Source organism: Camelina sativa, chromosome 15 (genome assembly GCF_030686135.1).
Source record: "Camelina sativa cultivar CO46 ecotype springtype chromosome 15, ASM3068613v1".
Classification (NCBI taxonomy): Eukaryota; Viridiplantae; Streptophyta; class Magnoliopsida; order Brassicales; family Brassicaceae; genus Camelina; species Camelina sativa.
This window is the reverse complement of record NC_141894.1, coordinates 26,515,893-26,531,300: the sequence shown is the minus strand read 5'-3', so window position 1 is coordinate 26,531,300 and position 15,408 is coordinate 26,515,893. Positions and strand designations below refer to the sequence as shown.

Below are 15,408 nucleotides of genomic sequence, written 5' to 3'. Positions count from 1 at the left end.
TCCTTTTTCTTTAATTCCAAAGCTTAGATTGGTTTTCTTGAGAGATTGCTTCATTGAATTTGTTTCTCCCCTTTAACAAATTCATTGTAGAAACCTAGTTTCTACAATTGGCGCCGTCTGTGGGGACGCAAATTTGGATAGTTTCCATTACACTTCGTCTAAGAGCATTATTTCAAATACAAATGGAGAACTCCTATTGGCTAGTTCGGATAATTTGAATGCGAAATTAGTATAATTAAATCAATCGTCATTACATGCTTTGGAGATTTGAATAGATAAAAAGAAAAGAGAAAAGAGACGCAAAGGGGAAACCCCTTCGCGACAAACTGGTCCTAGAGGAGAAAAAAAAGAAAAAGGCCGCCCGTCTTCGGAGTTCGGTACGAGTTCCACCGTTACCATTTCGGACGATCCTGTAGTCGAAGCGGAGGACGTGGACCAGACAGATCGTCTTCCAATGGTTCCTCCACCTCCACCTTGATCAGTTCGGCTCGCCAAAACCGACGCGCCTGCCTCAGGGCCTCGAGTCTTTCCGTCGGGACACTGGAGCCACTAGACACCAAATCTTCCAGGAAGGCACATGGGCCCTCAACCATATGCCTTTCGCGGAAGATTGGGGCAGCCGTTTCCAAAAAATTGGCGTATCGCCTCAACCTTTCCAGGGAGGCCCTGTAGGCCCAAATGTCTGTGGTAAACAGATGTGCGGTATCCTCCAAGGGTTGGCAGTCGGCTTCAAGAAGAACAGGCACCTCCATACGCGCAACCTGTTCTTGGCACGCCGCACGCGCGGCAAGCAACCGGGTCATACGCCACTTCGCCAAGAAGAAACCTGCGGTGATCATCTCGTTTAGCACCCAAACAGTCCCGTCCAAGCGGTAAAACCGAAGGACCTCGGCAAGCCTAAGGCGTCTCGCCGTAAGATGAGCCCCCAGCCTATAGCGGCGAGCTCGGTACCTTCGGAGCTCCTGGCATATAGGACTCCCCTCCGCACCGGTCATATCGACGAAGGGGACCGGAGCACAAACTAGAAACGTCTCCGCCCGATCTAGGGCAGAGGAAATATCCGACGTTTCAGCACGACCGGAACCACTCGCCAAAGCAGCTATCCTTTCCCGAGCCTGTCTCAGCCATGCGGATCGAGTACCATTCTTCTTTTTCTTGAAATTGTGGAAGTTGGAATTTTTCTTTTTCCCAACGCTCAACCCTATTTATATAGGAACATGGGAAGTAACCGCCGCCGAGTCCACCAATCAGAATGCAGCGAAATTTTCACTGCGTCTCGAGAATGCTTCATAAAGACCGCGTAACACATTTAATGCAACACGTCTTTTTATTTCCAAAAACAAAAAGGAAATTTTCTCTTAAAAAAAAAAGGGGGGAAAGTATATGTATACATATATCTCGGTTCTTAATCCGATCTGGACTAAGTATTGGTTCATACCAAACTCACTCCTCGTTGACACCCTGGCCAGGTAATCAACTCGCGTAACTATGCACTATTTCTCAGGATAAGCCGAACCCAGAGTTGTTACTTCGCACCTGACTTTCATATGTAGGGATAAGCTGGACCCACAGTATTTATTCCGCACCCGATCTTTTAATTTTGGGATAAGCCGAACCCAGAGTATTTATTGCACACCCAAACTTTAGCCGAACCCAGAGAATATTTTCGCAGTCCGACATCCGAACTAAAGCAAAGGAGATAAGCCGAGCCCAGTATCTCGCCCTCCGACCAAATGTATCCCGTTAGGGCCAAATAGCCTAATTTTTAAAGGTTTGATCGATTTTTTCTACCATCGCTTAACAAAAATTGCCTGATGTTAGCCGGGAGACGTCTCGCCTCTGGTACATTTTTAGAATAAAATAGCAAAACAAATCTTTTATTACGATTAAGTTTTATTCTGATTTTCAAAGTAAAATTCAACTTCGCCTGCTACAATGCGGTTGAGTCTTATTAAATGATCAAGCAAAACATCCTAATTCCGAACTAATACGCTATTCCCGGCGATTTCACGAACACTCGTCTTGAGTCGTTTTGGCATCGGCCACAACAATTGCAACCCAGTCTTCTCCCAATCCTCGGAGTGAGTCTCCAACGGCCTGGCTTTCTGTTTGGACTCATCGAGCAAGTCAGTAGTCCTTTTCCTTTTCGCCTTAAGTAGGGCAATCTCGGATTCCAAAGTCCTCAGCTGGCGGTCGATTCTGCCTCTTTTCATATGAAAGTACTGAAGATCTTGACTCAGTTCTTGATGTGTGCCTTCAATTTGCATACGCAAAATCAACAACGGGTTAATCTGAAGCGGATAAAGTTGGGTCTCCCACACACAAAAAAAAAAAAAAAAAAAAGGTAATGGCTACCTGACGGAAAAAGGCATCGGCTTCAGCAAGCTCGGCATTGTTTGCACGCCTGTTAATGTAAAACGGCTTAACGTTGCCTGGAACGAAGTCACGAATCAGAGCAGGGTCCATGTTCGTCGGCTTCCGATCTGATTCCCTTCGGCATTCGTTGCAGTACGCAACGAGACATGGCGGCAAAGCTGCTATCTTGTCGAACCCATTCTTAATCCAATCTTTTGGGTGGGACTCAAGCATCTCAAGTTTGAGTAGCAATTCACGTTGCACTTGTTCTGATGCGGCAAGACGATCGCGATACTCTGCGTAGCGATCTTCCACCTGATGGAGAAATTCTTCCAGATCGCGCATTTCTTCCGGTTTGACGCGGAACATAAGCATCCAAGGAGCTCGGATGTTCGGGTAGTAGGCCATCCCCCTTTCAATAGCTTCGGCATTCGAGAACGTGGGGACATCGTTCCCGACTAGTGGGGATTCCACGCTGTTAATTGAGCTCGACATTGTTTAGTTCAGAGGCAGCGCCGGTTGATTTATACGAGTACTAGGAAGTAAAACCCTTTCCAAATTTCCAAATTCCATGCAAAATGGAAAAGATACAATTTCTTATAATTGTCAATTTCCCTTTCTGGTAAAAAGGAAACGTTCCGACAAGTAAGTTCCAAAAGGGAGAATGGGCCGAACTAGTCGGCAATGTTTTACAGTGGATATTCGAACCCATACTTAACAAAGTTTACAACAAGAAATGGAAGTTAAACATCCAGGACACCGGTCAGATCTGCCTGAAAGATATCATCATTGGAGCCGTGTAGATGACGAACAGAATCTGGAACCATGGTCCCGGGGTGGAGAAGCCCATAGCTAAGCTGGTCCGGCGACATGACGAGGTCATTTTCATTCAGTTCAAGAACATCAATCGCATTGACAGTTTCCTCGGCTTTGGCCTTGTTCTTATCTATCTCCGCGATTCGCTCCTCGGGAATGACTGCCCTCTTTTCAATCAGATATTTCACAGTTTCCTGCACTCCTTTAGCTTGGTTCAACAGATCCTCCAGGGGGCGAACTCTTTCTTGTTCCACTAGATAAGCCTTGACTTTATCCAGTCGAGTCTGTGCTTTCCTCGCCGTTCCATCCACCTTCTCAAGACGATCTCGTTGAAGTCTCTTTACCTCAAAATCGAGTTTGATTTTCAACTTGTCACATTCCCCTTGCAGTTCGGATTTCTCCTCTTCGAGGGTAAGCGCTCAGGAATTCAGTTTGTCAATCCTCAGTTTGGATCGAGCAATCAAATCATCCTTTTTGGCTCTGCTGGCCGTCCGGATCTGCTCGGCGCACTCCTTCACCTTTTCGAGTTCTAACCCCAAACTCTTATCGGCTTTCACTCGCCTATCATTCAATTGACCCAGCGTATTCATCTTGGCCGCAGTCTGTGGATTCAAGGGATATATGTCTGTTTTACCTACATGAAATCTGAGAGTTAGGAAAAATAACAATACGAACCATTAAGTGGGACTCCGCAACGTCAAGATATGCTTGTTCGAATTCCAGCTTATCTGCTTCTGGGAGAATTCAACTGGAAGTCTTGAAGTTCCGAAAGAGTTCGCCTGAAGCAGCACGATTCGTAACCAGGGGAGTATTGCCAAAATAGTCAAAGGCAAACCGATCTGTCTTGTCGTTTCCCCTTTTCAGGCGGAATCAATCGGCGGATTCCATCCCGGCTTCTTCAGCCGAGCGTTTACGATTGACTACTGACTGGGGCTCGGTGGTCGAATCATTTCCGACCTGTTTCTCCTTGTTAGCTCTCTTCTTCTTCCTTTTCGATCCTGTTCCAGGCTGAGGGACGTCCTGTCCATCGTTTGGAGGATCAGTATTCGCTAAGGCCAAGGGAAAGGAATCATTTCCCTCGACATCTCCAACGTTGGTCACGTCGACATCCTCCTCAGGAGCCTGGACAGGACCGGTATCAGTTCGATCTTGAGCAGGATCAATGTCGGCTTGGATTGCGGCTTGGGTGTCTTGACGAACGATCTGGAGACTGCTGGACTCAACTACATTTGCCCTGGTGGGTTCCGGGGTTTGTCCCAATTAACTAGCGAAACTTGGGAAGTTAGTCCTGGCTTTACCCATTGCTGTTTTGATACGGATGCGAGTGATAAATTCCCACCCTCGACTGTTTCCGGATAGAAGAGCGTTTCTAACAGAATTATAGCCTCGAGCTAGACGCGTTGCGAAAACTGGGCGATCTGAAAACAAGAAACGAAAAGTTAAGCTTGGTCAGAAATGCTGCAGTCTATCAAAATGTATTGGTGAAATAAAATCTACCAGGATTTTCATTCCGCACTCTCTGATGAATGCCCAACGGATCAATGAGTGAGTATTGATCAACACGGACGAAAAAATAGTGATTCGCCCACTTCTGGAATTTGCTCACTCTTTTACCGGCAAGGAAATTGTGTGCCGGTTTCATATTCACTTCCCAGCAGTGTGAACTTTTTGATACCTTAAAATTCGATAGCTGCTCGAAACATTGAACTCCGATGCTCACTCCGACTTCGACAGCTATAAAGTTACAAATGGCTCCGGGAACGAACTGACAGATCGCTATCTTGCGTCTCTGTGCATAGTGCGATATTAACGCCGGGATTGGAAACAAAAGGCAACACTCAGTAAAGTAACCTTCATATAGACATATGTATCCTTCTGGAGGATTCCAGGGGCGTTGATCTTCTCGAGGAATCAGAACTGTGACGCCACTATTCATAAGGCCACATGAGTTCAGCATCCTATTGACGGTCTCGGCCGAACTAGAAGTTTTGTCGCCTCCAATTCGTCCATCATGGTCTAGCAAAGGATCGAGATCTTCGATTGAGAGTCCTAAGGGTACGAACCGATCTTCTTCTTGTGAGAGTGCATCTTGAGTCAGTTTGGTGTTCTCCTCTTCATGATGAACTGATGATGATACCAAAGGATTCACCTGCAAAGATGAGGCTGTAACGCCCGCGTCCCGCGCTCCTAAAGGGGGGCAATTTGTTTTAAGGAAATTGATCGCTAGCTGAGCTTAAGTAGCTAAGCTACTAGCTCAACTAGCTAGAATATGAGCTGTACGAGCTGAACGTGTTCGATGAACAAGTTAGCTCAGCTACGGACAGCTCTCGGCCAGCTGCGGACAGCTATCGGGCAGCTAACGTCAGCTCGACAAGCTGCCAGTCAGCTGCCACTAGCTCGACCAGCTGCCAGGAAGCTCGACCAGCTGGACAGTAGTGGCCAGTGAACGAGTAAGGTGGGTGCTGGGAGCTCGGTCATGGGACGCGGTGACGAACGGGTATGGACGAACAGTCGTGACCGAACAGGCACGACCGAATAGGCACTACCGGACAGGCGTGACCGAACAGGTGTCGTGACCGAATAGGCACGACCGAACAGGCATGAGCGAAGAGGCATGACCGAACCGACACGGACGATCGGTCATGGCCGAACAGGCACGGCCGGACAGGCACGGCCGAACGTGTGCGATCGAACAGGAACGATCGAAGGGTCTCGTCGAACAGGTACCTTTTGGGAGCAAGACTTCGGCCAGAACCCTATAAATAGAGGGCGTTGCCTTCATTTCCAGGACACCACGCCATCATCCTTCCATCGTCCATCAAAGCCTAAGTTGAAAAGGGGGTGCGGCTCGGCGAGTATTCTCGTCTGAACTGATGCGCACGCTACCTCTCTATCGAAGGTACGATGGGACAAGCGACGGGTCGGTAATCGGGCCGAGCCGATCGTGGGATAAGCGGTGTTTCGTCCGAAGAGTCGAACTGACCGTAGGATGACCGACGGTTTGATCATAGTGTCGGACCGATCAAATGGTCATTGACGATCTGCGTCCACGGACGGATCGATCAAGCGTCAACCGGTGATTCGATCGCTAGTCGGATCGGGCGATCTAAGGATCGACGATATGAGTCGTAGGTCGGATGGATCGGTCGGGTGGTCAACGAGTCAGTCGGAAGTATCGGCTTGGTCCGTGGATTGGCGATTCGATTATGGGGTCGGATCGTTTGATCGGACCTGGCTCTGATACCAAGACCGACGAATCGACCGGGGTACCAAGATATGACCGATAGGTCAACGGACGGTACGTCCGGTAAGCTTCGGACACGAGTGGTACGGGAAGCCGATAGCGCAACCGATCCCTGTGAACCGAAGGGACTATAAGTCCCCATCCCTAAACTGTGCAAGCCTGTGGGGTTGGTTGGTTGTATGGCTATGCACCAAGGGATGGGTTAAGGTTAATATGATATTCCGCTGCGTATAAAGGTCCAAAGGCAAGGCCGCGAGCCAAAGCTAAGTGGACGGGTTAAAGGATATTCGGTCGGGAATAGGGCCGAGGGGGAGCCGTGACCGCGGACGCTAGGACGTCCGGGTCGGGGTCTTTCAAGTTGGTATCAGAGCATGCGCGATCCTGTGAGGACGTATGCGATTGTGCTATGTGTTCGGACAAAATGGAAATCGCTGATAAGACCGAAAGCATGCTTGGGAACGGGAATGTGTTCGCCACGATGCACCGTGAATCGAGCGTTTGTTCAAAACGTTGAACACATAGCATATCGAACAGCAGGTCGGGAGATATCGACCAAAAGGTCGGGAATTAAGACCGCGTCCGGTTAGGACCACGGTCAGGAAATATCGACCAAAAGGTCGGGAAACAGCGACCAAAGGTCGAGAATTACTAAACCCACCGAATTCGAGGACGAATTCATTTTAAGGGGGGTAGACTTGTAACGCCCGCGTCCCGCGCTCCTAAAGGGGGGCAATTTGTTTTAAGGAAATTGATCGCTAGCTGAGCTTAAGTAGCTAAGCTACTAGCTCAACTAGCTAGAATATGAGCTGTACGAGCTGAACGTGTTCGATGAACAAGTTAGCTCAGCTACGGACAGCTCTCGGCCAGCTGCGGACAGCTATCGGGCAGCTAACGTCAGCTCGACAAGCTGCCAGTCAGCTGCCACTAGCTCGACCAGCTGCCAGGAAGCTCGACCAGCTGGACAGTAGTGGCCAGTGAACGAGTAAGCTGGGTGCTGGGAGCTCGGTCATGGGACGCGGTGACGAACGGGTATGGACGAACAGTCGTGACCGAACAGGCACGACCGAATAGGCACGACCGGACAGGCATGACCGAACAGGTGTCGTGACCGAATAGGCACGACCGAACAGGCATGAGCGAAGAGGCATGACCGAACCGACACGGACGATCGGTCATGGCCGAACAGGCACGGCCGGACAGGCACGGCCGAACGTGTGCTATCGAACAGGAACGATCGAAGGGTCTCGTCGAACAGGTACCTTTTGGGACCAAGACTTCTGCCAGAACCCTATAAATAGAGGGCGTTGCCTTCATTTCCAGGACACCACGCCATCATCCTTCCATCGTCCATCAAAGCCTAAGTAGAAAAGGGGGTGCGGCTCGGCGAGTATTCTCGTCTGAACTGATGCGCACGCTACCTCTCTATCGAAGGTACGATGGGACGAGCGACGGGTCGGTAATCGGGCCGAGCCGATCGTGGGATAAGCGGTGTTTCGTCCGAAGAGTCGAACTGACCGCAGGATGACCGACGGTTCGATCATAGTGTCGGACCGATCGAATGGTCATTGACGATCTGCGTCCACGGACGGATCGATCAAGCGTCGACTGGTGATTCGATCGCTAGTCGGATCGGACGATCTAAGGATCGACGATACGAGCCGTAGGTCGGATGGATCGGTCGGGTGGTCAACGAGTCAGTCGGAAGTATCGGCTTGGTCCGTGGATTGGCGATTCGATTATGGGGTCGGATCGTTTGATCGGACCTGGATCTGATACCAAGACCGACGAATCGACCGGGGTACCAAGATATGACCGATAGGTCAACGGACGGTACGTCCGGTAAGCTTCGGACACGAGTGGTACGGGAAGCCGATAGCGCAACCGATCCCTGTGAACCGAAGGGACTATAAGTCCCCATCCCTAAACTGTGCGAGCCTGTGGGGTTGGTTGGTTGTATGGCTATGCACCAAGGGATGGGTTAAGGTTAATATGATATTCCGCTGCGTATAAAGGTCCAAAGGCAAGGCCGCGAGCCAAAGCTAAGTGGACGGGTTAAAGGATATTCGGCCGGGAATAGGGCCGAGGGGGAGCCGTGACCGCGGACGCTGGGACGTCCGGGTCGGGGTCTTTCAAGTTGGTATCAGAGCATGCGCGATCCTGTGAGGACGTATGCGATTGTGCTATGTGTTCGGACAAAATGGAAATCGCTGATAAGACCGAAAGCATGCTTGGGAACGGGAATGTGTTCGCCACGATGCACCGTGAATCGAGCGTTTGTTCAAAACGTTGAACACATAGCATATCGACCAGCAGGTCGGGAGATATCGACCAAAAGGTCAGGAATTAAGACCGCGTCCGGTTAGGACCACGGTCAGGAAATATCGACCAAAAGGTCGGGAAACAGCGACCAAAGGTCGAGAATTACTAAACCCACCGAATTCGAGGACGAATTCATTTTAAGGGGGGTAGACTTGTAACGCCCGCGTCCCGCGCTCCTAAAGGGGGGCAATTTGTTTTAAGGAAATTGATCGCTAGCTGAGCTTAAGTAGCTAAGCTACTAGCTCAACTAGCTAGAATATGAGCTGTACGAGCTGAATGTGTTCGATGAACAAGTTAGCTCAGCTACGGACAGCTCTCGGCCAGCTGCGGACAGCTATCGGGCAGCTAACGTCAGCTCGACAAGCTGCCAGTCAGCTGCCACTAGCTCGACCAGCTGCCAGGAAGCTCGACCAGTTGGACAGTAGTGGCCAGTGAACGAGTAAGCTGGGTGCTGGGAGCTCGGTCATGGGACGCGGTGACGAACGGGTATGGACGAACAGTCGTGACCGAACAGGCACGACCGAAAAGGCAACACTCAGTAAAGTAACCTTCATATAGACATATGTATCCTTCTGGAGGATTCCAGGGGCGTTGATCTTCTCGAGGAATCAGAACTGTGACGCCACTATTCATAAGGCCACATGAGTTCAGCATCCTATTGACGGTCTCGGCCGAACTAGAAGTTTTGTCGCCTCCAATTCGTCCATCATGGTCTAGCAAAGGATCGAGATCTTCGATTGAGAGTCCTAAGGGTACGAACCGATCTTCTTCTTGTGAGAGTGCATCTTGAGTCAGTTTGGTGTTCTCCTCTTCATGATGAACTGATGATGATACCAAAGGATTCACCTGCAAAGATGAGGCTCCCGCCGAACAGCGAACTAGGAGTGGTGGGACTTCGGAGCCCGATCTACTTGATTCCCCGATCTACTTGATTCCCCGATCTGCGTGGTACGTTCTGGGTTGAGAGTTTTTCGTCTGGAAGTGTGACGAATTAGTTGCTCGCCTTCAATTTCTGGCGAAGAGACAAGTTCCGAAGTGCTTGCCATATTCTGAGTTCGGAGAGTGCGGAAGAAAATCGGAACAACAAAATAAATAGGAGAGAGATCAGAGCTGATTACCTTTCGTTGTTGGCGCAAAATGAGAAATGACGAGAGGAGATGTGTATTTATAGAGTCAAGTGGGCGGTAACCCTACAAAAGCAATTATGACCTACGCGACTCTTCGATTTCTGACCCAGTGGATGTGACGCAAGCAACACGTGTCATCTGGACGATTCACGGCAACATGATGCGGAAATCCGGGAAAAATCATATAATTCTTTATGGTTTAGATCGGATATTCTCTTTCCATAGTTCAAAACATTCGAATCGAATCTCGAATATTCAGAACTGGGGGGGACTAATTGTTGGTGCGGGATTCAGCACCCCCGACATACCGAACTAAACCAGAAAGATAATTTGACTATTTAACCAGGAATCCGGTTAAGAACTCAATTAGGTTATTTGAGTTCAATTCGGACGAGGGAAGCCCCCCTTGAAGAAGAAGAAACGACTTCCACTTCGCCCGGCGGCCGACTCAAGAGAAAAAGCAACTTTACTTATTTCAGTTCGTCTCGTAAGGAAATTTAATATATTATGCAATCTATGAATATGTATAAATAGGGAGAGATTTCTACATTGAAAACCATCCATTATTGAATACAATTATTCAGTTCTCTTCTTGTTCTTAGCAATAAAACCCTAATTCTTCGAGATCAATTCATTTTTCTTTAATTCCAAAGCTTAGATCGGTTTTCTTGAGAGATTGCTTCATTGAATTTGTTTCTCCCCTTTAACAAATTCATTGTTGAAACCTAGTTTCTACAAAGCTTGCATTTCTTTTTTCTCATGTACTCTCTAAGTAATTTAATATGGTGATGTTTTGTCATGATTTTTCGGAACTAGGGAGTATGGCGACAAAGCCGATCCTGAACCAAGGTTAAAGATGACACTTTCACCTATGAAGCAAGAGGTATATTATTGCTCGTTAATTCGTGATATGCGCATAAGTCATACAAGTATTGAACATTTTAGCTTAATTTGCTTTAACACTTATAAGTGAGCTAACATAGCAATTGGACATATGCATACGTTTTAAAGGCAGCCATTGTATGTTTGAGAGAGATCTAGGAAATTAAGAAGGAACTGACTTCATAAATAGTGATTGTTACCAAATCAACATTCAACACTTATTGAAAGTGTTTTTTCTTAGTATTGTAATATAAGTTTAAAAGTTTTTATAATATTAAATTTTTGTTTTATACAATGTACTATAATTAAAATTTATAGTTTTATTTTTGTTATTTTGCATAAATTGTAACAACCATTTTTAACATTATCAATTATAATAAAAACACATTTGTATATAAATTAATTTTTTATTTTTAAGACACCCACATTTGAGGATCACCAATGGAGGTAGAAAAATTAATGAAAAGATAGTGGGGTTATTAAATTAAATTAGTATTAAAATTAGCATTAGTTAATAGTTTAGACACTCCTAATGACAAATGAGGATGGTCTAAAGTCTCTTAAGAATTTGAAGTATATGCTAATGACGCCCCAATAAAAAAATTTATGTGACATACTATTCTTTGTTAGTAAAAAGCTTATTTATATGGTCAACCAGGCTTCACAAATCTCTTTGCCTTTCGCTAAAATCTTCCATTATTCATTCATCATGTCTCTGTTTCTCAACCAGGCTTCGATGTTGTGCAAAGGCAAACTTGCGTCGTTGAGATCCTCTCATTTTCTCTCTAATCGTTTCTCATCTTCCTCACTGCAACTATCTTCTAATCGTCTCTCATCTTCCTCACTGCAACTTTCTTCAACTCCTCCGAAGTCATGTTTTCCAAGAAAAATGGCAAGTTTCGTATTCCTGGATCTGGAGGCTATGTCATCGGATCATGGGAGCTCCACACACACAAGCTAACAACTCAGAGTTTGCGAATCCGCAACCTTCCCGAGCGGACCACGACCCAACGCCAGCTTCTGGAATCTTGCAGCACGAGCTTATTGTTGGTGGAGTCAGAATGAACCGATGAAACTTTCTTGGTCAAGCGGTTCAAGAAGGCCTCTGGAAAGAACATGAGAACAAAAGCTGTAACGGTGTTCAAGCTAGACCATAAAGGAAACACTACTTATGTTAGAATTAGCGGACGTAATGTAGGAAAAGGTGGAGAGAAGATTTGTGTTAAGCAAAGAGAATAGAATCAATTAGAATACTCTGTTTCTACATGTGACTACAACCTTAAATAGGAGAGCTAACTAGGGCAACTCCTTTACACAAATAGAAACATAAGATAGAGACATTTGCAGAGAGATAGAGAGAGTAGTTTCCCAAGTATTGATAGTGACATCTCCAAAGTCAACTTGCACATACACACATGTGACTCTCGATTCCCCAACGGTTAGATTAGAGCATTCTAGAACACTTGGTGGGCTTGTTGGACCGACTTCTTCTCTTCTCATGTTCTCATGTCTTGGATAGAGACTCTGGCCTTATTGTGATGCTGTACGGTTAAGTCTTTCAGTAGAACTCGATCAATAACTTACACTCAAGACATTGGAGATCTCTATATTTTCCTTTCAAAAGATCATATTTGGTGTGAACCCCCAGCTGCAGCTAATCCAATTTTCAAGCAGAAAGCTAACCATGTCGAAACCGTTGCTGAGGATTGGTTCTTCGGCTCTATCAATCTGGCTAGTGGCGAAGTTCGTAGAATTTTATGACTTTGTTATCATCTCTTTCCAATTAATTATGTATTTTTTTTTTTTTTAGCAAACACATAAACTGTTGAGAATGCTCTGAAACTGTTGCAGTGACTTATCATCGTCTACCATAAAAAAAACAGAGCAATGATCAATGATCAAAGACAACAACGTTTGTAATAATCAGTTAGGTTGATGATATCAGATTGTACCTTGACAGTGTTATGGATTCGTTCTAGCGCTTCTCGATTACCGCAGGAAAAGTTAACTAATGGAACTGTCTTTGATTAAAGATTTTGAGAGGGTGTGATCCTATTGAGTTCGAACTTTGATTCAAGCGACTTTTATTTTGTGTTTGCTAAAAAAACCGACCGACATAATATTTTGTGTTTGCAAAACCGACCTGATTAAGTACATAACTGGATAGGTTTTTGGGCTTTTAATTCCAATTAACCGACCTGATTAAGCTTTATGGGTTTTTTTTTGCTAGGAAAAGCTATCTAGTTGCGTTACATCGATCTAGTTCAATGAAGAAAATATCAAATCTTCCAAGGGATTTGGCGGAGGAGGTGCTCTGTAGAACTCCGTTGACATCTCTGAGAAGAATTCGATCTACTTGCAAATAATGGAACACATTAACCAAAAGTGGGGGCTTTGCAAAGAAGTACCTTGGTGATCAAGCAAAAGTAGCAGAAGCAAAGGAGTTTATGGTGGTCATGATGATGAATTTGAGGGTCTATTTGATGAGAGTTGTCAATCTCCACAACAACAGCAACCTCGATTCATATCTAAAGCGTGAAGTTGAACTTATTAGCTTAGGCGATGAAGATGAGATATCTCAAGTTTTTCACTGCGATGGTTTATTGTTATGCATCAGCATCACGAAAGACAAAGACTAGTCTCGTGGTTTGGAACCCGTATTGGGGCCATACCCGGTCGATCGAGCCCACACACAAATTCCACATAATCGATATGTATTCTCATGCTCTTGGATACGACAAGAGTAGCAAATCCCACAAAATCTTGAGGTTTATTAATTTTACGCGTCCTACTTTTGATGAGTTCAAAATCTACGATTTTAACTCTGATTCATGGAGGGTTCTAGATGTCACACCAGACTGGACAATACGTTTTTTTCACCTTGGCGTGACTCTCGAGGGAAATGCATGCGTACTGGTTTGCTACGAAGAAGTATTCCGAAACCTACGACGATTATTTCTTAGTCTGTTTTGATTTCACAAGAGACACATTTGGGCCGTTTTTGCCTCTTCCGTTTCATCAGTTTCTTCAATCTCAAGATAAATAGTCACTGCATATATAGGTAAACACACAAAATACTTGCACAAATAAAGCATCTTGGTGTTTAAACATAATTAACTGGAAGAGAGATGATAGCAAATAATATCCCACATCATATGACAAATGTCATCGAGATACTATTCTACAAACATAATCCACCACTAGCCAGATTAATAGAGAAGCTGCACCAGTCGCCATCAAGGACTTCCACGTAGTTAGGCTTCCAGTCGAGACCGGAATCAAATTCAGCTGCCAGATCACAAAAAATTTCATTCGAATTTTCATTTTGTGAGAGGTAAATGAAGAGATCTCCAATGTCTTGAGTGTAAGTAGCGTTTCCTTTATGGTCTAGCTTGAACACCATTACAGCTTTTGTTCTCATGATCTTTCCAGAGGCTTTCCTGTACCACTTAACCAAGAGTGTTTCATCGGTTGATTCTGACTCCAGCAAGAGTACGCTAGTGCAGCAAGATTCCAGAAGCTGGCGTTGGGTCTTGGTTAGACCGGGCAGGTTTCGGAACCTCAAATTCTGAGTTTTTAGCTTGTGTGTGTGGAGATCCCATGATCCAATGATGTGGCCTCCAGATCCAGGAATACGAAACATGTTATGTTTCTTGGAAAACATGACTTGCGATGAGTAGAAGCAAGGGTTTGCGATTCTAACGTTGGTCCACCCAGAGTTACTTTGAGCAGGCCTGAAAAAGCTGATTTGAGGCCCCAAAAACTTGACAGCCACAACACAGTCCTCGTCATCAAGTGGAGAAGATGAGGAAACGTTGTTGACAATTTGAGTTTGGCAACGAGGTAAAGTTACCAAAGGAGGCGACGAAAAGTGTTTTGGTTCTCCTGACTCCCAACAAGAATGAATGAAACCCAAGATTCCATCGTGATTGAAAGTAGCTAACGAGCAAGTGTAAGGATGCCACATAATTTCATATCGATCATCCACAGGCACCTTCTTCTTTGCCAAACAAGTGTGGCGACGTTTAGTAACATGAGGGGAAGATGAGAGACGATTACAAGTAAGTTGCAGTGAGGAAGATGAGAAACGATTAGAGAGAAAATGAGAGGATCTCATCAACGCAGGTTTGCCTTGGCACAACATCGAAGCCTGGTTGAGAAACAGAGACATGATGAAAGGCAAAGAGATTTGTGAAAATGAAAACCCTAATTGAAGAATCGGTAGTGATGTTCCCTTTCTTCTTTTTTAGTCGCTCTAGAGGAAATGGACTTGCTCACCAAGTTTCCCATCTCCAGATTTAGGTAGTAGAAGGCTGAATCTCTCGTGGGCTTTATTTGGGTCACTAAGCATAGCACCATTTAGATCGTGCATTCAAAATGTGTTTCATTTTACGAATTTTAGTTATCGGTTCTGATTATATATTCCGGGATGCTCTGTTTTTTCATATCCGAAACGGCTTTACATATCTCCACTAAAGATGTTAGATGTATGTTAAATTCATACGTGAACTATGTAGTCTGTAGCAGTGTGCTAGAATCATTCCCTCACTTAGCAAAAACTTAAATTCACAACCTAAACTTATATATTTGTGCTAAACCATACGTAAGGACTTTAGGCACCAAATATTACATAGAGTTTAGGGGCCTCCAATTCAGAAAACTTCC

At 45.6% G+C, this 15,408-nt stretch overlaps 1 protein-coding gene and 1 pseudogene across 1 annotated transcript; one reads left to right on the top strand and one right to left on the bottom strand.

Annotated features, from left to right (window-relative positions):
* The first annotated feature begins 13,010 nt into the window (after positions 1 to 13,010).
* LOC109129157 (F-box protein At3g19470-like) lies at positions 13,011 to 13,789 on the top strand (annotated as a pseudogene).
* Positions 13,790 to 13,872: 83 nt separating this feature from the next.
* Positions 13,873 to 14,991, bottom strand: LOC104748738 (uncharacterized). Its single transcript, XM_019236810.2, has one exon. The coding sequence runs from the start codon at positions 14,912 to 14,914 to the stop codon at positions 13,925 to 13,927; it is 990 nt and encodes a 329-aa protein (XP_019092355.1). The 5' UTR covers positions 14,915 to 14,991; the 3' UTR covers positions 13,873 to 13,924.
* Positions 14,992 to 15,408: the final 417 nt, after the last annotated feature.

Coding starts and splice junctions, on each gene's coding strand:
- LOC104748738 (XM_019236810.2), bottom strand. CDS start 14,914: ATGTCTCTGTTTCTCAACCAGGCTTCGATGTTGTGCCAAGGCAAACCT.